This window comes from Macrotis lagotis, chromosome 3 (genome assembly GCF_037893015.1).
Source record: "Macrotis lagotis isolate mMagLag1 chromosome 3, bilby.v1.9.chrom.fasta, whole genome shotgun sequence".
In the NCBI taxonomy this organism is placed as follows: Eukaryota; Metazoa; Chordata; class Mammalia; order Peramelemorphia; family Peramelidae; genus Macrotis; species Macrotis lagotis.
Genome location: NC_133660.1, coordinates 299,469,681 through 299,496,152, shown reverse-complemented (window position 1 = coordinate 299,496,152; position 26,472 = coordinate 299,469,681). Strand labels below are relative to the sequence as shown.

The 26,472-nt window shown below is 35.1% G+C and overlaps 1 protein-coding gene and 1 pseudogene across 1 annotated transcript; one reads left to right on the top strand and one right to left on the bottom strand.

Moving 5' to 3' along the window:
* The first annotated feature begins 204 nt into the window (after positions 1-204).
* LOC141519620 (olfactory receptor 5D18-like) lies at positions 205-1,146 on the top strand. The gene has a single exon (XM_074231809.1). The coding sequence runs from the start codon at positions 205-207 to the stop codon at positions 1,144-1,146; it is 942 nt and encodes a 313-aa protein (XP_074087910.1).
* A 1,435-nt stretch (positions 1,147-2,581) lies between these two features.
* On the bottom strand, positions 2,582-26,190 carry LOC141519619 (mesoderm-specific transcript homolog protein pseudogene; annotated as a pseudogene).
* Between the last annotated feature and the right edge of the window lie 282 nt (positions 26,191-26,472).

Here is a 26,472-nt window from a genome sequence, read left to right as displayed (position 1 = left end):
TATTAGTTAACAAGTTTAAAGTTGTAGACCCAATGAGTGAAGAGGCAGAGGAAAAGATAAAGATGGATTAAAGCTACATATGGAAATATTTTGAAATGCCAGAGACTGGTCTGAGAAATTGAACAGTGTTACTCCTGGAAGAAAAGTGGTATTATTTCTCTTTTGCTTCTCATTATTCATTTCTAATTTTCTCCAACAGGAATCATGCTGATCACTGGCAAGAATCAGAGTTTTGGTGTTATGTTCATACTCTTAGGATTCTCTGATTATCCAAAGCTCCAGGTACCCCTCTTTCTACTGTTCCTCATCATCTATGCAGTCTCTATGGTGGGTAATGTGGGCATGATTGTGATCATCAAGATCACTCCCAAACTCCACACCCCCATGTATTTTTTCCTCAGTCACTTGTCCTTTGTGGATTTCTGTTACTCCACCATAACTACCCCAAAATTACTAGAAAACTTAGTTGTAGAAGACAGAAGCATCTCCGTCAAGGGTTGCATCACACAGTTTTCCTTCACAGTCACCTGTGTGGTGACTGAGACAGTCATGCTGGCTGCGATGGCCTATGACCGCTTTGTAGCTATTTGTTATCCTTTGCTCTATACAGTTTCCATGTCCCCAAAATTTTGCAGCTTGCTAGTGACTGTGGCATATTCTTCGGGCATAATTACCTCTGTTTTTCTCACCTATTCAATTCTTGTATTGACTTTTTGTGAGACTAAAATCATTAATAACTTTGTATGTGAATATTCTGTCTTCCTCTCCGCTTCCTGTTCTGATAAACACTTCAGTGAGATAATGCTTTTTATCTTTGCAGATCTCAGTGTATTTTGCACGCTCATCATAATCCTTTTGTCCTATCTTTTTATTTTTGTCATGATCCTCAAAATGCATTCAGCCAGTGGGAGATACAAAGCTTTCTCCACTTGCGCCTCCCATTTGACAGCTGTGACCATCTTCTATGGGACCATCCTTTTTCTCTATTGTATTCCCAATTCTAAAAACTCAGGGCTTGTAGTCAAAATAGGATCTGTTTTTTATACCGTAGTGACTCCAATGCTAAATCCCTTAATATACAGTCTGAGGAACAATGATGTGAAGGAAGCCTTTAGGAAATTGAAGGATTTCAAAATCACTTGTTGATAAGATTATTTATATGGATTCTATGACTACTTAACTGAACTAAATTAATGGTGATGCTTAATTAACTCTGAATCCTATTCACTTACTTCCTTCTCTGTGCTCACATCTGCAATGTGAATGGTAGTCAGTAAAACCCTTAGGTAAATGAAGAAAGCATGATTGAAATGAGTAAAACCACTACCAGAAAATCATTATAATGTACTTCAAGATGTAGCTTCTGTCTCAGAACCTCCCATCAAAATTCCTTGACAATTTATTTAAAGAAACAAATCGGGGGCAGCTAGGTGGCAGTGGATAAAGCACCGGCCTTGGAGTCAGGAGTACCTGGGTTCAAATCTGGTCTCAGACACTTAATAATGACCTAGCTGTGTGGCCTTGGGCAAGCCACTTAACCCCATTTGCCTTGCAAAAACCTAAAAAAAGAGAGAAATCTATTGATTTTATAAAAGTAAATAACCATTTTCTTTTTTTCAGTCTTCACATTTCCTCTACTAATAGAGTAGAAAGTAACAAAAAGAAAAGGGAAGGTGTTAGCTATTTGGTCTAGTCAGTGATTTTTAGATGCCTACCAGAATCAAAATATTAATAAGTGATTTTATCCAGTGTTGGAGAACAATATGATCCCTAAGACATGGATCAACTCAATATGCTGATACAATTATTATAAAGTCAAATTTCTTCCTTCAAAGTGCTTGGTACAATTCTTGTAACATAGTAAAGAATGAATTAGTATTGGTTGATTGATTCATTTGTGTAGACAGTGTCCTCGCTCTATCTTAGAAATTGGCTTTCAATATATCTTATAGTCAAAATTCATTCTTATTATAAAATAAACAATTGCTGTAGCTTCAAGTACTGTTGAAGTTGCTCAAAAAAAAGAATTTAAAATAATGAATATTCCTGCATCACCGAACCATTGTAATAGTAGCTAACAAAACAGGATTCACCTCCATTTGCTTAAAAGTCTTCTAAAACTTTCATTTGCAATTCTCTTCTGTTAAACTCAGGAAGAATTAGACTAAAAGACAAATTATGAATAGATAGATAATGATAGATAAATAGATAGACAGAGAGAGAGATAGATATAGATGCCTTTCAAACTATTTAATCTGGGAGACTTTCTAAGTAGTCCTGCTTTCCATACTCCATAAATATATGATTGGGATTGAACTATAAAGTGGCAGCCCCAAATTCCAAGAGTTCTTAACTTTGAAACCTTTTATGAAAAAGAATGTTGCTGGTTTCCTTCTTGAAATGGTCAATTGGAATTTCTAATTTATGAAGAATGGCCAAGTTCCTATATTTGATTGACTGTCAGTCTGACCAATATTTCAACAAGATAATGGGATACAAGAGAAAACCCACTGAAGCCAGGTGCATTACTTGGGGGAACTTCTTATTGGTGTGAAGTATGGCCACTTTGAGGAATTAGCTCCTAATTTGAAACCATGACTAAAATGGAAATAGAGCAAGGAAAACAATTCTTCTCCCTCCAGAAAGAGTTGGTGAATTTCAAATGTGCATTTAGAAAATCCATGAGATTCTCCAGCTGTGGATAGTGGCTAATATAGTCATCCAGAAATATACAGCACTCTGGCCAATGGGAACATTTCTTTAATCTGGTACTTAAATTTTGAATGTATATTCATGGCTTCTACTGGCCCAATTATGAAATGAAGGGGAAAATCGTGGAGATTCAGTTATTTCATTGTAATTTTTCTCCGGTTGATGTACTTTAAGAGGATGTCAGTGATCAAACTGACATCATTGGTTTGAATCCCAACCCACATATCCCACATCTCAGTTTCTGAGGACCCTGTTTATGGTCCAAAGACCACCACAAGTCAGCAGCAAAGAAGAAATTCATCAGGCTAGCAAGAATAAGAGACATCAGGCCTCCATCTTTTATCATCATCTGGAGTAAAGTGTAATGATGTGTCTCAGGAACTCCATTTGAAAGTAAAGGGCTTTTGATGAGAACCTGATCAATCTGACTATGCTTAAAGCCCCTCCTAAGCCACAGTATCCCCATAGTGATGAGAGAGAAGTTTAAGTCTCTGGTTCTGAAGCTCTAGGGGTCCCAGCTGTCACTTCATGATGTTGATCAAAGAAGAGTAATGATGTGATCTTGGTTTGTCAATGAAGTCAAAACTTAGGAAATCAAGGGCAATCACCTTGTGAAATAATTGCGTCAAACCTTCCTGGATCTTATACCTAATGAAGTTACAGGTTGAAAGGAAGCATGGTTTCTGAACTCAAAACTGCACTCCATGTATCTCAGTAAAAATATTCAGATCTTTGTATCTGAAGAACCTCCCTGAAGTCTTCTAGGAGAGATGTTCTGGGGAGAGCTGGTGAGGGTGTGCACCACTCCTTCATCCCAGGGTCACAATGATGAAGACAAGAAAGAATGTCTGAGTCTTTGGAAAACTGGCAATGAATTTCATATACAAATCTTAACTGACTGAGAATTATAATGAAGTGAAAGTTTATTCCATTCAGCTGCAATTTAAAAGGAGCAAGAAGAAATTAAGCTGTAATAAGGGCTAGATTTCTTAATGAAATCTAGCCATAACCTCATCGCCCCCACAAAAAAGAAGAAAAAAATGAAATCTGGCCTCCAATTTATTTTTAAAAGAGCTCCCATTTTTCTTTTTTAATTTCTTTTAATATCTAAATAACAGACAGTCCTTGACAGTAAACATATTCTGAAATAACACAAAATATATAAGAACATTATTGGAAGGCAAATAAAATCTCTCTCTCTGTCTATCTTTGTGTCTGTGTCTCTCTGTCTCTCTCTCTCTCTGTGTTCCTCTCTTCTTCTGTATCTTTGTCTCTCTCTTTCTGTGTTATTCTTTCTGTCCACTCTTTGATTGTATCTCCATCTGCCTTTCTCTATCTACCTGTGTCTCTCTATTTCTGCCTCTGTCTCTGTCTGTCTCTGTCTCTCTGTGTCTCTGTTTCTTTGTCTCTTCTCTCACTCTATCTCTATCTCTCTCTCTCCTTTTTAAAAGAGATCTACTATGACTCCATAGTATCTGTCCCCATGTTCCATTGGATTGTTAATAAGAAAAATATGGTTATGAGGGAGCATTGAGTATAATCTATTTGTAGCAAAGAAATTGATTTTTTTAATAATCATCATCATACATCATTCAAGTTCAAAGGAAGGGGTAGCTAGGTGGCTCAGTGGATAGAGTACTGGCCCTAAAGTCAGGAGGACCTGAGTTCAAATCTGACCTCAGAATCTTAATAGTTACATCGCTGTGTGACCTTGGGCAAGTTACTTAACCTCATTGCCTTGCAAAAACAAAACAAAAAAAGTTCAAAGGAGACAGCTTGGTAGTGAAGTTGATAGAACACCAGTGCTCGAATCAGAAAGATCTAAATTCAAATTCATTCTCAGAAACTTATTAACTGTGTGACCCAGGGAAAATAAAAATACCTAATTTACTTCAGTTCTTCACCTATAAAATGAGAATAAACTGGAAAAGAAAATGATTAACTGCTCTAAAATTTTTGCCAAGAAAGCCCTATGCACCATGGTGTCATATAGAATCAGAAATGAATGAATAATACGGCAAAAAATTGTCATAGTCATTGGACCTTACTACCATCAGCAAATCTCAATTAGAGATAGCTCAGTGATATAATGGACTTTGCTGGACTTGGGGTCTCAACTTCCTTGGTTCAAATATTGCTCAGACAAAAGGTTTGTGAACCTGGGCAAGTCATTCAGTCTTTTTTATCTAGTTCATCATATATAAAATGCTTTGGTGAAGGAAAGAACAAACCACACCAGCATCATTGGCAAGAAAACCTCAAAATGGGGTCACTAAGGTTCAGAAATGACACTACAAGAATAAAGAAAGCTTAATCTGAGTTCAAATCTGACCTCAGACAGCTGACACCTACTAGCTGTGTGACCTTGGAAAAATGATATAACTTTGGTTACTTCATATTCATGGCCAGCTCCAATCATCATGATTCATATCCTGCTACTAATTCCAGATGACTCTGGAGGAGAAAGTGAGACTCAAGCACAGCAACTCCTCACTCAAATACAAGTCATGTACATATCATGGCATCACCTCCTTGATGCCATGATTTTTTTTTGAAGTTTTAAAAAAAATATTTATTTTTATGCATAAACATATGTGCAGTTTTAAGTTACAAAATTTCCTTCCACCCTCCCTTTCGACCCCCCCTTCAGCAGCGAACAGTCATATTATCATTGTACATTCATATTTTGGATAATGATGTTTACATATTAGTTATTTGGGGCAAGGGAATAAGGACGAAGGGAAAGAGATACATAATAGAAAACTTTTATAAAGCATTTATCAGATTAAAAAGGGTTGGTTTATCTTTTTTGTTATGTTTTGTTATGTTTTACCTTTCTTTCTCTGGATGGGGAGAACATTGTCCATTGCAGGGCTAAATCTGTTGTCATAGGTCTCTGAACTGTTGGTGAGAACAACTGTGAGGTTGTTTATCTCACAACATTGTTGTTAATTTGCACATTGTTCTCTTGGCTCTACTCCCTTCACTCAACATCAGATCCCATAAATCATTCCAAGCTTCTCTAGACTCTGACCATTTACAGTTTTCTATAGAACAATAATCTTTCACAGTATTCAAGTACCATATCTTTTGTAGCCATTCTCCAATTAATGGAAATCCCTTCAATTTCCAATTCTTTGCCACTACAAAAATAGCTGCTATGAATATTTTGGAACATGTAAGACTTCTCCCTTATTTTATAAATTCTTCTGGATATAGACCTGAAATTAGAATTGCTAGGTCAAAGGGCATGAACAGTTTTATTGCTCTTTGAGCATTGTTCCCAATTGCTTTCCAGAAAGATTGGATCTGTTCACAACTCCACCAGCAATGCATCTATGTCCCATCCTCCCACAACCTCTCCAACACTGATCATCTTCCCTTTTACTCATCTGGGCTAATCTAATAGGTATGAGATGATAACTCATTGTTGTTTTCATCTGCATTTCTCTAATCAATAGTGATTTGGAACATTTTTTCATATAATTATATATAACTTTAATTTCTTCATTTGAAAAATGTCTATTCATATCCTTTGATCATTTATCAATTGGGCAATGTATGATCTTTTAGAATGAAGAGCATCATTCATCATTAAATATTCATGGATACTTACATACATACATATATATATTTATACATCTGAGTGTACATTTTTTAAACTAGTTTTCAGAGAAACTTTGGGAACAAAATGTCAAACAATACAAATAATTCCTCCCATATTTTTACATTATTAAATCAGTAAGTCTTTATTAAATGCATACTATATATAATGAACTTCAGATACCTTTCTAACAAATAACAATTTACTATGTGTATAAAATGATATATCAATAAAAATAAGATTGCCCTTTAAAAAATTTCATTTATCTGTCAGATTCAATTTCTTACAAATATTTTCACTGAAATATTCTAATCATAATTACCATATATATGTATGTTTAAATATATAGAAATGTGTTTGTATTCATGTGTGTATATAAACAAATATATAACTATAAATATATAAATATCTATATTTATATATGCCTTATCCCCCTATCAGGTGATAAGCTTCATAAGGTCAGAGACTATGTCATATCTAAGCATCAATTTCTTTTTTCTAGGTACTGGATAGATGGTTGACCTCAGAATGAAAAAAAACCTGGTCACAAATCTTATCTCTCTCACTAGCTATGAACATTATCGCAATCAATTTCCATGACTGTTGGGAGCCAGGGTCTCTAAGCTATTTGACACAGTCACTGGACCCCCGCACATGACTTTATCAAGGACCACCATGTGTAAGGGACAACTTGGTGGTTCAATGGATAGAATATCAAACCCGAAGTCATGAAGATTCATCTTGTGAGTTCAAATAGAGCTGCAGATACTCATTAGCTTTATGACTCTGGGTAAATCATTTAATTATATTTGCCTCAATTACTTCATCTATAATATGACGTGGAGAAGGAAATAGAAAATCAAGAAAATTCCAAATGGGATCACTGAGTCAGCTGCAACTGAAACTATTTTCTTCTCTGTAAAATGGAAACCAACTTAGTTGTATTGATATAACCAGTTATGAGACACCACCAATGAGAAAACTTCCATTAATCCCTTTAAAACATTCATAAAGCTCTATTAAAAGTTGCTTATATTAATGAGATTTTTCTCAATGTGCTTGATAAGATTAAATTGATTTAAATGTCAAATATTGGTGATGTGATCAATTTCTCAGCTATAAAATTGTACCCATTTGGTTTTTGTGCAAAGACAGTGAGCAGAATTCAAGGTCCATTCTTCCCTCCTCTGGAAATGGTTTCTACTGATTCTTTCCATCAAGAGTATAGACATGTTGAGAGATTATTATTTTGTAATCTAAAGCTTCTATAAAACTGTAAATTATTATGTTATTTTGCCAATAGTAATGTCCATTTTTATTTGATTCATTTTATATGGATATGCAATTGGAAAAACAGTTGACAAAGGGGTTTGCACTTTGAATTCGAATACACTAGAGTGAAGAAAAATCAACTGCATGTCCAGATTAAAGCTGTTAATTCTTGTATATCTTGATTCCAGTATTTTGAATGAAGGGTTTGTGTTGTGAAATGAGAATATAAAAAATACTTAGAAAACCCTATAGCATTCCATTGCTGAGTGATTAATGATGATGATGAAGATGATGATGATGTAAAAATTGGGTTACAGGAAAACAGAGAATTCTCCACACTTATTCACCCCAGTATAATATGCAGTTCATCCTGTGTCTATATGTGGATAGTTTAATAGCTACTGTCCTTACCCTGATTGGGTTTGTCATTCATTCACATTCTGAGCTCTAACAAAATTTTCTGTATTACATTGTCTTAGTGGTGTTTTGCACTTATATTTTCAAAAGAGATTTTTACCAGCTCCAAATAACTTACATTCAAAAATACATTATTATGTGGAAAGTCCTCATTTGATGGATGAACTAATGGAAGGATAAAATAATTTCCTAAGACCTTTATAGTAATAAATGTTTACAGTGGAATAGATATCATGTCTGTTGGCTCCCCCCATTCCATGTCATCTTCTACTTTGTCATCAGTCTCATTAATCACAACAGGAAAGATCTAGGTATAATCAGCTTAAGTATAAATCAACTTTCTGGTGAGTGAATGTCTTTTGAATTGGACTCATTTCTCATGTCAGAGCCCCCAGACTGGAAGAAAAAGATGTCCCACTTGACATCCTACCCTGACCCACTATCTCATTCCCACAAGGCATCTATAGTTTAAGAGAAAGCAAATAGATGACAGAATTGCCTCTTCTTTTTTACTTATATTCCTAATCATCTTTTCCCTCCTTATTATTCTCTTTCTTCTTCCATTAATGGTCATTCTTTTTGTCACATAGAAAAGACACAGTCAGACTATATAATCTTAAGAGTCTCACAATCTAATGAGCAGATGGGACATGGAAAATACCAGGAGCTTAGAGAAAGAGCCCATCGAGTTTTTCACATACACACAAAACACACAGGTTTCACAAATTCAGAGAAAAGAGGAATCAATAGATAGGAAGCTGTACTGGAAGGCTTTGTAAATAGGATGGATCTGAGCAATTTTTTTCAGAAGGGTTAATACTTAGATAAATAAAGAAAAATGAAAGTGTTAAGGCAAGGAGAAAGGAAAGAGCAAATATTTGAAGACAGGAAAGTACATTGTGCTAATCACATAAAGTCTTAAGGCTTATCTGAAACAATAGTGAGATGTGAAATTTTATCCAGAGGTCCTGGGTTTTAGTTCTATTACGTCAAACACCTGATTATGAATTTAAAGTCAAAAACCACCTTAGAGGGATCATGTCTCCTCATTTTCTTTTTTTTTTTTTTTAGGTTTTTTTGTAAGGCAACCAGGGTTAAGTGGCTTGACCAAGGCCACACATCTAGGTATTATTAAGTGTCTGAGACTGGATTTGAACCCAGGTCCTCCTGACTCCAATGCCGGTGCTTTATCCACTACGCCACCTAGCCACCTAGCCGCCCCTCCCTCATTTTCAAGTTAGAAAAATGATAGCTGGAACTGTTAAATGCCTTTCCCCAGGTCACACAATTAATTTGATTGACTCAGTATGTCAAACCAACTCCTCTGATTTCAAATCTAGTCCTATTTTTCTGTATCACTCACTGTTCCTCCATTTACCTGCTCAGTCAGTCATTTTACCTTTATAATTTTCAAGTTCTACATCTTTCCAAAAAGGGGTATTGACTAAATGACCTCTAAGGTAGCTTCCAGTTTTAGATCTGACTCTTTGATCCTATAGACACTAAAGCTTCAAGATGGAAATATATGAACTCATCATTTCTTCATCATATTCTAAGACCATTGGATAGATTGTGTCATGAAAGCAATGAACGTGAGCCTAGACAAACTTGGATGGACAGTTGAACATAGAAGGACTCCTAACTATGGAGTTACAAAGAATAGTTCGTGACTACATGACTGAACAACATGACCTTCCCATATCCCACTGAAGTCCCTAAAAATGGTGATGCAAGGAAGCATTAAAAATATTAATAAAGATACATTTGTTATAAAGCAGGGAGAAGCAACCTGATATATAGCAGAAAGACAGTCATAGTTAAAGTTTGGGAAATCTGTGTTGAATTCTGTCTCTAAAGCATTAATGTGGAGTCCTGAAAATGTCAATGAACAAAGGGGTGTTGAAGTAATTCACTAAGCCTCCCACTTAGGCACTTCTATGACATTCACATGGAGATAGTTTCTATGTCTGCATATTGATTTATTATAAAGTGGCCACTAATTTATGAGAATTCTGTAGGTTAAAAATATCAGGTATGTTGTTGAAAATGAGAAATTGAGAATTTTATAAACTGAAAATCAAAAGTATTTTTATTTTCCTTAGCATCATCTTAAGTAATGGAAAATTGCATAGAAATGTTTCTTCTGAGACTTTTTAAAAATAAACACTTGTTGATGCACATTCTTTGATATAAACATATTACTTTCTGCTGTGATTTAAATGATTTGACATAAGTTAGTTTTAACAAGGAAGGAGAAAATGCTCACATAAGAATGAAAATCTTCCACAATGAAATCTTTTTATTCCCTCTGCTTCCTTCTAATGTTTTTGTGATTATTTTTCCTCCCTCCAGTGTTGATAGTAGTTGTAAAGAAACAACTACAACCAATTTGATCTGGGGTTTTCCTTCAAGGGCTTTAGATATTTCTATTGGTGCTACTCTTCTAGTATTTTTGAAGAGCTTAAATGATAACATTATAATATACATCTAGAAGGGACTTTAGAACATAGATGATAAAATAGCAGAAATGGAGGGAATTTTTTTTTAATTTAAACCATTAATTTTCAAACAAGGACAAGAAAGATTCAATGACTGATATAAGGAAACATTTCTAATAAATGAGAAACTTGAGAAATAAACTTTTACTTCAAACTCCAAAGGTTTTGTTCTGAATATTAAAAATCAGGAAATGTTTATGATCCCCTCTCCATTCCAACTTTTGTCACTGTAACCCAGTTATAACATTCTATTCATTAAATCTTGTGTCTAAAATTTCCTGTACCACTAGGCACTATTAGTATAATATTTAATTGTTCATTGACTGATACTTTTGCCTTGCTGAATAATTTTTAAATAGAATTGACAGATCTTAGTGAACAAAAGATATTACTCTGAAAGTGTGACAAAGAACATCAAGAGAGGAAAAAGCACATGCATTTTATGGGAGGGTACAAAAGACAGTCATTGTCTTGTTCCCATGTTTGCTATTGGAACTATTAGTATATTTTTCATGACTTTGCCTTTTATTGTTCTTCATGTATTTAGTCTTTGTCATGAGCCACTGTACTAATACAAAGAACTATCCTCTGAGAATACAAATTTAAAAACAAACCATAATTATCTACTGAAACTATTATTCTAATAATGGAAAATAGCATTTATAAGGGTTTGGTGGGCAGATGGGAATGCTTTGAAGTAAGAAAGCATAGTGATGATGAGTAGATTGATAGAGTAATTGAATGATATGAACTTTCTAGCATTGACAGTGTTTACCTAATTATTATTCCCAAGAGTTGTCAAAAGGGAGTCAGTGAAATAAAGATTGTAATACATCATGAAGATGGATGCAGAGCAGCAGAGTAGTGGCTTAAGCTAACCATGAGACTCTTGTCAATCTGAACAGATTCATTCCTCATTGGATTACTTTTACTTCAGTCTCCAGAAGCTAAGGTCCAGCTTCACTGGTTGCCTAGACAAACTTATCTCAGTGTGAGCTTTCCTTTTGTTTTGTCCCTGAGCAAATGACACTTCAGGTGTAAAGGTATTAGAATTCCCCTTCAGATATTTGAAACTATATTGTGCTAAAGGAATAAGAATAATAGTTGTTGCTTTTGGCATATAGAATATGAATCAATGGTTCGAAACTCTAGAGATAACATGGATATATGTTATCCTAATGTATAGAAAGTTTTGCTCAGATATTTGCATTCATCTTATGTGGAGATGTTGGTGGAGAAGTTTACTCCTGGACAAATAACTTCTACCTAGACAGATACTGAGTTCTGCTATAGTTTAATCTGAAACCCTAATAGATAAAGTGATTTACTCAGAGTATAGTTAGTGATGATGCTGGTGTTTGTTCTTTTAGCTGGAAGAAAATTGTGACATTAGGGAGATGATGCCATGACAAGTGAGTGAATTGGACTTGCATGAAATGGATGCTGTGTAAACTCATCCTCACTTTCTTTTGTGGAGCCCTCTAGGTCCAGATTTTGAAGGCAAGATCTCCACTGCACCACTTAGGTTTCCAATATAAACAACTGGTAGGCTTCAGAGACAAGATCTGAATCCTCCCAACATTGTATGATTGACAAATGCAAACTCTTAAAAAATAAAGAGACTAACACAAGAAGTATTTTCACTTTGAGATTTTACAAAAGACTAGAAAATGACCTGCCAATGATCATGGAAAGGGGGGTATCCTTATCCTGTAACGCAGGTTGGACTGGATGACTTCTGAATTCCCTTCCTCCTCTGAATTCAGGATAGAATCAATCTCTCTCTCTCTCTCTCTCTCTCTCTCTCTCTCTCTCTCTCTCTCTCTCTCTCTCTTTGACTCTCTCTCTCTCTCTCTCTCTCTCTCTCTCTGACTCTCTCTTTGACTCTCTCTCTCTCTCTCTGACTCTCTCTCTCTCTCTGACTCTCTCTCTCTCTCTGCCCCCCTTCTTCCTAGATTTAAATTTTTCTCAGAATGAAAATTTTGTATACTATAATACTTTCTTTGAAACTAACTTGTTTTCCTTCCAAGATACTAGTTAATATATTTTCCTCAGTTCAGAAATTTACTTCTACATTACCTAAGTCATTTTCTTTCTTTTTTTCTTCTCAGAATCAATTTTGAATTCTTTTGAAGAGGAACCATAATAACCATTGACAAAATAGGAATGCTTTGTTCAAATTCATCCTTTTAGGATTCTGAGATTTTCCAGATCTCCAAGTTGCCTTCTCTCCATATTCTTGACCATCTATCTGTTCACTGTGGTGGAGAATATGTGTATGATTGTGATCATCAGGATAAATCCCAAATTCTATACACCCATGGTCTTTTTCCTCAATCACTTATCCTTTGTGGACTTTTGTCACTTCCCTGTAGTCACATCCAAGCTATTGAATATCCCAGTGGTAGAAGACAAGGCAATTACTGTCAAGGATTGCATCAGACAGTTCTTTTTTACTGCTACCTTTGTGGTGACTGAGACATTCCTACTAGCATTGGCGGCTTATGACCCTTTCATAGTACACATGCTTGCTCTATATTGCTTCCATGTCACAGAAGTTTTCTGCCCATCTAGTGGCATATTCATGGGGCACAATTTCTTCTCTAATGTTTATCCATTCTCTCATTACATTGTCATTTTGTGAGACTAAGTTTATTAATAATTTTCCTTTTGAGTTCTCTGTCATTCTCTCAAATTCCTGCTCTGATAAACATTTCAGTGACATAATAATTTTTATTGTTGCTAACGTTAATGCATTTTATACTGTCATCATTATCCTCACATCCTATATTTGTATTTTTGTCTCTTCTAAAAATGCATTTAGAGAGTGGATGATGCAAGATTTTCTCCACTTGTGCCTCCCACCTAACAGCTGTTACCATATTCTATGGTACCATTCTCTTCTGTGTTCCTAGTTCCAAAAAATCACGGCTCATAGTTAGAGTGACTTTAGTGGTTTCTCCTGTGACTATTCCTATGCCAAATCCACTAATTTATAATCTGAGAAACAAAGATATAAAAGAGACCCTAAGCAAATTAATGAGGAACAAAAATTTTATTCGCTAAATTTATTTTACATGAAGTTTTGTTTTCTGATTGAGCTACTGTTATAGAATTGTATTCAAAATCAATTTAACACACAAATAATTTATTTCTAAGACTTCCCTACTTAATGGATAGTTTAACATTTGGCAAGTGATACTTTCTATATGAAAGATATTTTATGTAATGTTTCACATTAGAGGACTACTTTCATTTCTACCTCTACAAAGAAGTGAGATCTCTTCTTATATACCTTAAGGGGACAAAATTATTCTTAATAAGATCACAATATTAAGTTTTAGGTTTTTTGGTTATAATTTACACTAAGATTATTATACACTATTATTATTATTATTATTATTATTATTTCAATGCTATTATCATTATATAATTGTTCCATTCATGCTTTTCCATCCTTATCAATATTTCTCATGTCCACAATTTCTTAAAAGACAGTGACATTCCATTGTATTCCTGTACTGCAATTGGTTTATCCATTCCCCTTTTGATGGTATTGACTTGGTTTCCAGATATTTATTATTGAAAAAAAGTACTACTACACATATTTTGTTGTATAAGTAGATTTTCTTTTCTTTTCTTTGGTGATATGTTTAGCACTGGAATAAAATATCATCCCCTTTACAAAGAGAATTTATGAATTTAATTAATAAAAATATTTTGTGATTCTTGCATTTGTTAAGCTAGGGAAAAAAAGTAACTTGGTCATGGTTACAGTTAATGAGAGAAGAATTCATACTGAAAGTCCTCTGACCCATTTAGTGAGCACTCTTTTCACTATATGACATAACTTTTAAATTCGTTCTTTTATTTCTTAAATTCTCAGTATTCTGTCGTCCATCTAAGATAATTTCTTGAAACAAGGGGGAAATGTATCAAGTGCTTACTCTACCAAATACTGTGTTATGGATTAGGATTGAAAAAAAATTATAGTCTCTGTCCTCCCAGACTTGATATACTAAAAGGGAGTGATATTACATTTAAGGTAACTTTGAACTGAGAAATCACAAACTTTGTAAGCGAAATCTTTAGACAATAAATTAAAGCATCTTTTCTTATAGTAAATGTTACTACTAATATGGATACCATTCCTTTAAAAAGTGGGAGAAAGATATGGAAATTATAGGTCAGATTGTATTTGTAGTAAGAAGTTCTCTGAAAGATTTGTACTCACATAGACTCTGAAAGATTTGGACTCACATAATTCTAGGTAAGCTGCCAAGGTAAGCTAATATATAATTTGAAAACTTATTATATTGAAATTAATGAACACTATAAAAAAGATGAAAAATTATGAATCATAGAAATTGAAATGGACTCCTGCTAAACCAAAAGTAAGAAGAATGTGTAAGATGATGAATATAGTGAATACATCTCTAAGTACTCTGAGGGAATAAGGTGATTTCCAACAATTAAAATCCATATTTCCTGTCACAAAACAGCGGGCTATATCAGACAATCATGAGACTGCTAAAGTCTCTTGGATTAACACATACCTCAAAATCTCTCAGTTCTGTCTTTCTTTATTCTTTTTCTACTCTCTGTTGCCAGTGATGAACTAGAATATATATATATATATATATATATATATATATATATATATATATATATATATATCTTAGTATTATGTCCCTGTTACCTCTCTTTGATGCTTAGGGGGGAAAAGTCAGTAAGATTCTCAGTTTGAATCATCCTTTGTCATATTCAGACATCTTTATTTCCTTTCCTATATTTTGATCATGGTAAGAGGGGGCTATGCGGCTTTTTTAAAAAATGGCATTTTGAGAAAATGGCAGAATAGGTCTGAAACTTCCAGATTCTCCTAAATTCCTCTACAAACTGACAGAAAATCACAATGAAATAAGTGCAAAAAATTAAAATAGAAGGCTAAAGCAGTCATCCTTGTAAGATATTTCTAGAGGATCATAGAGAAGACTCCAGATGATGAGATTTGGTATGAGTGAAATCTCAAAACCTCTAGGTCAACTCCACTAGGTGAAAAAATATCAGGTTCTGAGGGAAATAGACTAGACCTCAAAAAAATTCACCTCTCCTTTCACATTAATCCCTGTCTCAAGAAATTTCATATTAGGATCTCTTACCTCACAAAGTTTATCACAACCTTTTATCAAAAGAACAGCATGGCGGGGGGTGAATGGGGAAGAGTGAAATGTTCCCTCATGTTTTGGCAAAGCTGGTCTAACAGCGCTAATGAAATGTGATTCCTATGGGCATGTTCACAGATGCAAGCAGAAAATTTCTATTGAAAAAGGATAGTGTAGCTAGATCCTAAGGACGGAAAAGAGGAGTCCATGAGGTTGAACTCTTGGAGAAAATTTAGAAAACAATAAGAAAGACTTGAATCCTAGGAAAACAAAGCCTACAAACTCAGAATTGGTATTGATTGAGCTGCTACAAAATAAAAATAAAACAAATTTTTTTACAAAATGAGTACTCAAAGGGAAAAAATGCAGCCCTTGAAAACTATTTGGTATACAAGAAGATCTGGGTTCATATTTAGAGTAAGATAGTGAGGCAGAAATAAATAAATAAACACTCTTACCCTAAAAAACAATTTCAACTTCTCACAAGCCCAAAAAGATATCTTGAAATTCAAAAGTCAAACAAGAGAATGAAAAAAATTAGAAAAAACAATGAAAGAAATTTAATATAATTATGAAAAGAAAGCTAAGTAATTAGAAAAGGAGAATAAAAATCTAAAGAAACAAAATATTCCTCGAAAATAAAAATTGGGCAAGTGAAAAGTGAAATGGAATGACATTAACACAGGAATATAATGAAAATAGAAAAAACAGAAGAGAATATGAAACATGTCATTAGGAAAAAAACAAAATGCGGAGAACAAATCAAGTAGAAACAATATAAAAATTGTTACATTACCTGAAAGTTATGATTTAAAAGAAAGGCATGTTGATATGATAATATAAGAAATCATTAATCAAAATTGCCCTGAAGTTTTAGAAAAAGAAAATGAAGCAGAAAGAAAAAGAATCTACCAATCACTACCTGAAAGAGATCCTAGGAAATAAAATTATAGGAATGTCAAAATTCCTAGATTAAAGAGAAAATAGTACAAGGAACAAGAAAAAAAAATAAATGCAATGGGGAAACAAACTGGATCTTATAACACCAAAAAGCTAGTACAGGAAACACTATTGATCTTAGAACAATATATTTTTAAGAGCCAAGGAATAGGATTGCATCCAAGAATAATTTATATAGCAAAGTTAAATATAAATCTGAATGAATAAAAGTAACAGGATGAGTTCAAATGATGCAGAGAAATCTGGGCATAGGGGGTGATGAGATGTGAGAAATATAGGGTGTTGATCTTCACAGGGTGTGGAGGGGAGCCCTTAGGGAATCCATTACAAAGGGGGAATGGCCCAGCCAATCACAAGACTGGAAGAGTCTTCCTAATCCCATTCCAGGGATACTAAACCCCAAAGGTCAAGAGTGACCTAGAGATCTTGACCTAATGCTACTGAGTCTGCAATTAGGTAATTGAATATTAACCCACACACCCCCTGTGATGATTGGGGTTCTTTAGTATATCATGCATTGGATGATGTGGAGGTGGGGATCATATTAGGGGCATATCATGAATGGGTGAACCTTTTAGATTGTAAAACAAACTCTGAGAGCCTATGAACATCCAAGAGGGTGGGGGGAAAGAGTTTCTGAGGACAATAAATTACCTGACTCCTGAGACTAAGGTGTGCTTCATGCCTAGGAGTGAAGTACCTGTACCTTGTAAGGTATATCTTGCAAGATTTGTGAATAAAATGTACAATTTTCTCTCACTCTAGCAGGTTTTTCTTTTCATTAATTTATAACAAGGGATCAGTTGGAAACTTTGTAAATTTTTTGTTTGCATTCTTAAGGGCATCTTCCTTCTTCCTTTATGATCTGATTTAGGTCACAGCTGAGGACCTAACCTTCAACCTGATTTGGATTGCATTTTCTTCTGGTGTAGTCACCAGGGAACACTGGAGATCAGAGACCCCTCCCTAAAAGGCAAAATCTCCAATGTGGGACTTGGAACACTCCTCTGAGGGAGAATTTAAGGAGATGGAGGAAGGGGCTCCTTCTCTTTGAACTTTTAGACTCCTACTGAAAGCCCTGGTCAGCAATCAGCAACCCATATGTCTCCTCTTTAAAACTCTTAACTTTTCTATTATCTTTCTTACGTGTTGTAACTTCTTTTAATAAATCCTTATTTTCTTTCCAAAACCTGCAATCCTGAGTCTGAGTCTGTATCACAAGGCAGTTATCAACAAAAGTCTTTCAGGTGTTTGCAGGAAAAAGATCATAACTCAATATAAAATTTGATATACAAGATTCAGAACAAATATAAGGAAATCATTAAAGTTTCACTATAAGCTCTAATTAATGACAAAATATTTACTTATGACATATAAAATGTTATTAGTAATTATTAGTTTGTAGTAGTAATGTTCTTAAAACTCATTATTAATTAGTTTGAAAGAAAGTTTGAGGCTGAATTTTATAAGATAATTCTACAAAACAAAATTTGTAGTAAAAGATTAAAAGGACAAAACTTTAACAAAAATTTTGACTTAGAGCAAAACAGAATATTAATAGGTCTCTAAATTAAGAATAGCAGAGGTATGCATGGGAGCTAGAGAGCCAAATCCCACAAAATTGAGTCCCACATTGGGGTTTAAATAAATTTGACCCTTAAAATGTGGAATCTGAAATGTCACCTCTGATCTGTCCAATCAAAGAAGGGTACACACCCTCCCCAGCACAGGATGAGGCAGGAAAAACCCAGAGGAAGCAGGGACAACTCCAGATGGAGCAGGGGGAAATACAAGAAGCTCTTAGAGTTGGGGATTCTGGATAATTGACATTTCAGTTAAATGGAGTACTTTATCAGTTGTCTCAAAAGATCTTCAAAGAAATGGAAATGAAGTGAGTGGCTGGTTTCTTGATTTTGGTTCTGCCCCAGGATGAATCTCAACTCAGACTCAGGAATGCAGGTTTGGAAAAGAAGACAGAGATTTATTAAAAGAAGTTACAACATATAAGAAAGATGACAGAATACTTAAGAAGAGTTTGAAGAGTAGACCACCTGGGTTGCTGATGGACCTGGTCAAGCCCAGGTCAGCAGGAGTCTGGAAGTCAAAAAATACTACAGCCTCTTCCTTTATCTTCTTCAATTCCCCTCAGAACCCATGGGAGTGGTGGTGACCTGGGAGTGACCCAAGTCCCACATCTGAGATTTTGTCTTTTTGGGGAGGGGCCTCTTTTGGGTGGTCTTAGGTGTTTCCAGGGCCTGTGCTCCCGGGTAGGCCCCACCAGAAGACAATGCAATCCAAATCAGTGTGAAGATGAGGCCCTCAGGTGTGGCTTAAATTAGACCATAAAGGAAGAAGCAAAATTTCCTTAAAAATGCAAACAAAAGATTTACAAAGTTTGTCTCTCACTGATGTCACTTCGTTTCTCTGCATCAGAAATAGTTGTAGGGGATCTTAATGGAATTGAAAAGACAAGTTTTGGGGCTATTTAGAGTTAAGGGAGTTTTCTTTAAGCACCCATTACATTTACTAAATTGACCTTATTAAAGGTGACTTCAACTCAGAAAAATTTTGTGTATGAGTGTATCTATTTATCTATGTCTGTATCCATATCTATATAGATCATTAAAATATAATAATTGCTATTAGTTTTTATAAATATTTCCTGGTCAAAGGTTGATATTTTCTTAGCTACTATGCAGAATGAAATGTTTTCTCCTTAGATGTTGAATGAAAGACTTGTCCTTCCCTCCTTAATTCAGAAAAAAGAATGTGTTTTCCTGAAACTTTGAAAGGAAGACTTGAACTGCCCTCTTTAATCTTTCACAATTTGAAAGGAAAGTCTTGCCCTGCCCTCCTCAAACCAAGCAAGAATTTAGTCCTCCTTTAGACTTTACAAAAAAGACTCTCCCTGCCCTCCTGCTACCTAAATTCAAAATAAGTTACCTCCCTTAAGGAAAATAGCATTGGAGAAGGATGGTAGTCTGAGATCAAATAATAAAATGGTTTCTGGGCAAGTTTAAGGCTTTGTCTAATATTGTGTGTATTCGGTTTCCCCTCCATTTGTGGCAGTATAAAATTTCTCATATCCTCAGATCTGGGAGATCACACTAAGGTCTCCATTAACTAATGGTAGAGGGTAAATCCCAGAGAAATTACTATTTTTTTATTGCTATGTTATTTAAAATGATATTAAAAATGATATAGAAAAAATTCACTGTTCACATTACACACACAACTATTTAAATCTAATAGTAGTCATCTCTAGGGCAGTTTTGATGAAAGGAAGTAAAAAAAATTACATGATCATTTTGTTGCATATTTTTAAAATTGGATTTATTTAAGGCAATTTGGGTGAAGTGTGTTATAAATGGTGGATGCTTAGTCCAGAGTGATTAAAATGTTTTTTTAATAATATATCTTAATAAATAGAACACCTCTGTCACGGGGAGAAGGGCGCTGAATTCTGGAAATGTTAGATGTTTTATATATATGTACTTTGAAAGACTTTGTTCCTGCCCCTTCATGACAGTCATTGACTGGGGTCACAAATCTAATTGCTACATTTGCAACAATTACATGTATCAACTATGTGTTCCCCACTCTACTCATTATACTAATGAGCAAGAACCGTTATCTCCTTGAACATGAGCCAAGGAGAAGGACATAGACCTGAGGTTAATGCAGAAGGGCAGACCTAGGTTTTGACCCAATCTCAGTTTTTGATCAGATTGAGGCTGAATCTTGTCTTAACTCACATACCTGCCCATAGGCAACAATATAGGCAGGCCCCAGCCTTTGAAATGTAAACTAACAATTCTCCCTTCACATTCTTGTTGAATCCAAACACCTCCATATTCCTCATAAGTGACTTTTCCAAGGCCACACAGCTATATATTTTTTTAAGCATCTGAGGTCATATTTGAACTCAGGTCTTCCTGATTCCAGGTCTAGTGCTCTATCCACTGCACTACCTAGTTGACCCCATACACATTTTGTTTAAAGTTCTCTAATTACATAGAAGGAAGCAGATTATTTGGTTCCTAGTTTATAGCAGTTATTTAAATCCCTGGACATTCTTTAAAGGAAATAAATCCTATCCTTCACTGATTCTTAGCCCACACTAGTCATATTTCAAAACTTATCTTGATCCAACGGATCATTCCCTTAAATTCTTCTCCTTCAGTCCAAACTCATCATCATTTCATTCTACAGTTACCCACTTCCTTTTGTTATAATCTATGTAACATATGTCTCATGGGTAACAAACTAATTTATGCTATGTATGTAATGAGAAAGCAATGGACTCATCAGAGAAGACTGATGTTAAGAATGATAAAGATGATAAAGAGGGTGGAGGAAATGAGCTGGATAGTTAATATCTTGGAAGCAATAAATACAAGTTTGGAAAGAGATTCTGAGAGATAAAAGGACCTCTTTTGCTATGGATCACTGGACAGGAAGGGTCAGACCCAACTGAAAGACTGAATGAACAACAACAATAAATGCAACTTGTTTATTAATTCTGAAATGACTTCATCTGATAGCATTCTGCTGTCATTCGGTGTCTTCTTCTGCCTAGAAATCTCCAAGCAATTTCTTTCTCCTCACCATGAATTACAAACTCTCTACTTCTAAAGGTCCAGTCTAAGCTATCACTCCTCTCCCTCAAATGACTATACCCTTTACCTTTCACCATTTTGAGTAATTAGTGAGCAAATTCAACTCTATGTTGTTCCCTTTTCTTGATCTGCTTATCCTGTTGAAGGTTTTACACCTTCTAAGACTCATCCTTGGATTACTTTCACAATCTGTTGACTTCACTTCTATTCAGTTACAACTGAAGAAAGATCAAGAAAAATGTAATACTATGCTAACAGCATGTACCATGAATTAATGTCTATATGATATGAACTTGATGCACACAGAAGCATAATAATTTTTATAACTTCCTAGTTGACTCACTATTTTATGTACCACAGCATCCTTTCCAAAACTTTTCTTTCCTCCTTAAAACTCTCATAGTTTATCAGATATTTTCCCTCTTAGTTTTGAAAGTTGATTTATATTTCATTGAAAACTTGAGTCCATTCATCAAGAACTCCTTTTTCTCATTTCCTCATCTCACATCATTAAGATGCTTCTGCTACTTTCTCCTACATTTATGTTCCACACTAATAGGTCATAATTCTCATCACAAAGACTGACTAAATGCACTTTGTCCATTCCATTCCAATGCATCTTCTCCAACAAATTTCCCTCTCTGTCAAACTTACTCTCAGTAATCTGCCTTAGTTATTGATTGCTTAAACAATTCATCCAAAAAAACTAATACCTCCTGTGTTCAAAAACGAAATTTTTAAACGAAAATTTTTAACGAAAATTTTAAAAATTAAATAATATAAAATTCTCTTGAATCAATCCCTACTATTAATCATCTTATACTTCTCCTTACATTTGTACATAAACTCCTCGAGAATGCTATATTCAATTGTTGCTTTTGATTTTGGACAGAAAAATATGTTTTATAACTACACTATCTTACAATTAACAATGACCATTTCCCCATCTCAATCCCATTGTTCAATAAAGCTCAATTTTTAGTAAGGCAATGGGATTAAGTGCCTTGCCCAAGGTCACATATCTAGGTAGTTATTAAGTGTCTGAGACCATATTGAACTCTGGTTCTCCTGACTCCAGGACTGTGCTCTATCCACTGTACCACCTAAATGCCCTCAATTATTTAGCCCTTCCATGGCAAGGACTCCATAAATTCTTGCCCTTTGGTACTGAACAAGCATCTCTAACAGAAACAATGAATCTCTGCTTTAGCCTGAAAGAATTGCTTTGAATTACCACCCCTCATCTACATTCCCCTAATTAGCTCATCTCTGATCTATGATTTACTGATACAATCACCATATACCTAATTACCTCATTTTCCTACCCCTCCAAAAGCTCACTCACTCCTCAGTTGAGTTGCTTTTCTTCTTTGGGAGAGACTGGGACTGAGACAGAGACAGAGAGGATAAGCAGTAAGGAAAGGTATAAGAGCATAAGAGCTTATTTGGGTAATGACCCTCCCACAAAATGGGCTGCCTTCCCAAAGGAAGATGAGCAATTAAAATTTTTCTTAGGGAGGGCAGTCCACTTTGGGGAAGCATCATGCTCCAAATAAACTTTCATGCCCCTCTACCTTTCCTTACTGTGTATCCTCTCATGGAGCTCTTGTTCACTCCCTTAGCTTCTCCTAATCACAGCATTACATGAATAAACCTTTTTGTCCCTAAAATTTCTTCTGGATCAGAGCTGATCTTTTACATGAATTCTTCTATGTCTCACCTAAACATTTAGGCAGTTGCATTTCTTGCTGTAACGCTTTGACATTTCTTCTGTTTATATTTCTCTGCAATCTAGCTTCCAATTTCATTGATCAACTGAATTCTCTCCAGAGTTAAAAATAATTTCTTAATGACTACATCTAATGCCCTTTTATCAATACTCATCTGCAGGTTTTCACATTTCTGATATCCTCTTCCTTATACCCTCTTCTCTTATTTGTTTTTATTACATTACCATGTCCTGTTTCTTCTGTTTCTCTGACAGCTTCTTCTGAGTCTCAGAAGATCTCAATTTCCTGAATTTTCTTCATCATTCCCATTGAATTTGGGTATGCCAAAGGCTCTGACTAGGGCTCTCATCACTTTTCCATTCCAATATTTTCAATTATTTATTTATTTGTTTGTTTGCTTGTTTGTTTATTTAGTAAAACTATCTCAGCAGACAGTCTAGGCTAGACTGAAGGTAAATGAGAGATCTCAACTTGGTTGATGAATTAAGGGGATATCTAGCCTAAGCTTCTGAATATTCCCCTCAGTGAAACGTGCAGATGAGAGCAATTTGTTCCAATGGTCAGGATGATGACTGAGGAAGGTAATCTGAGGAGTTTAGAACTTGGTCAGACATCAAATATGGCAAATCCATCTGCAACATTCTGAGCTATTACCAGTTGTCCTGAGGTATGTTGTGCCACTGGACTTTGATAACTCTGAAAGAGTGAAGTTGAGAATTTTGTGGAACACTTCCTGATTTAAATCCAATTCATGTGCAAGTCAAAACATCACCTGTGATGTCATTGTTTCACTTACAGGAGGGGAAAAGGAAGAATGAACAATAAAAGAGAATTTTTTTTTTTTCATATGACTACAGATTATTTTAATTTCTTGTACTGAAAACTGCATGCCTATATATATATATATATATATATATATATATATATATATATATACATATATTACTTCATTGTCTATGTACCTTTTTAACATCATGTAGTTTACCTAGTTATATTTTTTATTCAGTTCAAGTTTTGCTTTTGCCTTGTTTGAGATTATGGCTTCCACTCCTGTCTTTTTTTTTTTAACTTCACCTGAAGCCTATTACATTCTGCTCTAACCCCCTTTTATTTTAAAACTCCTAAAATTTATTTCTGTTTTAATTGTAATTCTTGTAACATATATATTGTTGAATACTGGTTTGTAATTCCTTTTGCTACCTTCTTCCCTTTTATGAGTGACCCATTTACATTCTTGATTATGATTAATAAGCCTATATTTTCATCTACCCATTTTACTCTGTTTCTCTCCCCCTTTCTTAAAATTCTATTTTAATTTTAAACACTGCCTCTTTTTTATCCTTCCTCCTTTTTATCACCTCTTCCCTTCCTTTTATCCCCTTGTTCTCCTAGTTCCTTATTGGGTAAGTAGCGATTATATGTGCAACTATGTTTTTATATAAATTATTTTTTTAAACAATTCCAATGAGAGAGACTCCACTTTCCATATTTTACCCTTCATTATAAAATGCTCCTCTTTACATGCTTCATTATGTAAGAATATTTTTCACATTTTTCCTATCATCACTCCCTTCCTTCTATTTCCCCCCCCCTTTTCTGTAGAATATTCCAACAAAATTGACTAGCATCCAAATCCTCTGTAATAACCTTTTAACTGTCCTAATAATGATAAATTTCTTAGGAGTTCCACGCAGCATCCTCCCCTAGGAATGTAAGCAATTTTAGCATTGCTTATTATTTCTCTTTCATATTTTCCTTTTTATGCTTCTCTTGTGTCTTGTGTATGAATACAAATTTTCTAGTTTGCTCTGTTTTTTCATCAGGAATATTTGAAGAGAGGGCTGCTAGGGGGCGCAGTGGATAGAGTAACTACTGTGCAGTCAGAAAGACCGGAGTTCAAGTCCAGCCTCAAACACAATATCTACTTGGCTGTGTGACCTTAGGCAAGTCACTTAACACAATGCTTTAAATAAAAAAAATTAAAAAAGTAATACTTGAACACCCTCTATTTTGATAAAAATCCATTTCTTTTTTTTTTGTTGTTTTGTTTTTTTTCCAAGGCAAATGGGGTTAAGTGGCTTGCCCAAGGCCACACAGCTAGGTAATTATTAAGTGTCTGAGACCAGATTTGAACCCAGGTACTCCTGACTCCAAGGCTTTATCCACTGTGCCACCTAGCTGCCCCCAAAAATCCATTTCCTCCTGAACAGTTACACTATTTTCCTGCTTAAGTTATTCTTGGTTGTATTCCTATCTCCTTTTCTTTAAGAATATCATATTTCAAGCTTGCTATTCTTTTCTTCTGTGAGATTTTTTAAACTCTTTCTAGTTGACCAATTCTGTCTCATTTAATATTTTATTTTCCCCTAATTGCAAGCAAAAAATTGACATTTAAAAATAACGGAAGTTCCAAATTCTTTTTGTCCCTCTCCTCTCTCACACACTTTGAAAGCAAACGTTTTCATTTATGTTATATGTACTATAAATATTTTTAACACATAGGTACTTTTTTCTCCTTAAAAAAATCCTTTGAGAAAAGACCTATATATAGAGGTGTTATTTGTTCCAAGCATCTTATAGCCCATTGGGCATAGTTCCAAATTGCTGTTCAGAATGGTTGATTCAGAGAAGACTTCTGGGGTGGAGCCAAGATGGTGTCATAGAGATAGCATGCTCCTGGAGCTTTTCCCTTCACAATAATAAATTCAACCTCTACACAGATATTAAAATTGCAGATCTCACCCAAACAGGATCAAAACAAGTTTTCAACTAGAGACATCACAGAAGAGCTTCAGTGAAGGTCTGTCTCCTTAGGAGAAAAAGAGAAGTAAAGCCCAGCTAGACAGGAAAGCAGGAGGTTTTAAACGCACTGCAGTCCAGGTCCCAGCAGTTTAACAACACTGTAGGTCAAGGCAGCTAGATTGTCAGTCAATAGGGAGGGTCCCAATGTAAGACCCTGAGTGTCGAAATCTGTGAACTTTAGCCTGAATGCCTGTAAGATCCTGAGTGTTGAAATCTGTGAACAATAGCCTGAATACCTGTAAGACTCTGAATGTTGAAACCTATGAACTGTTGCCTAAATTCTGCCCCTAAGTCCCTGCTTGGTCAGCTAGCTGAGTCTCTGCCAGATCAGCTCCTGAAGATTCTGCCTGGTCAGCCGTCGGACCATGCAGCAGGGGGGCTTCTCCGAGGACCTGCATCCAATAAGACCATGTCGCACCATCTCAAGACAATCTGCAGGCAGATGCTTGAAACTCCCCTACCAAACCATATATAAGGTCTCTCCTCACTTTACTCGGGGTTCCAGGATCCTAGCCCTGACCTAGGACGGAACCCTAGCTCAAGCTAGTTTAATAAAGCCTTGCTATTGCATCTCCATCGTGTCGAGTGCCTCTGTTCTGTAATTGGGCACTTTTCTCGGACCTTAACATTTGGGGGCTCCTCCGGGATCCCCAGCAGCTTCCACAAGACGTACTTGGAGAGGTATCTAAAGAA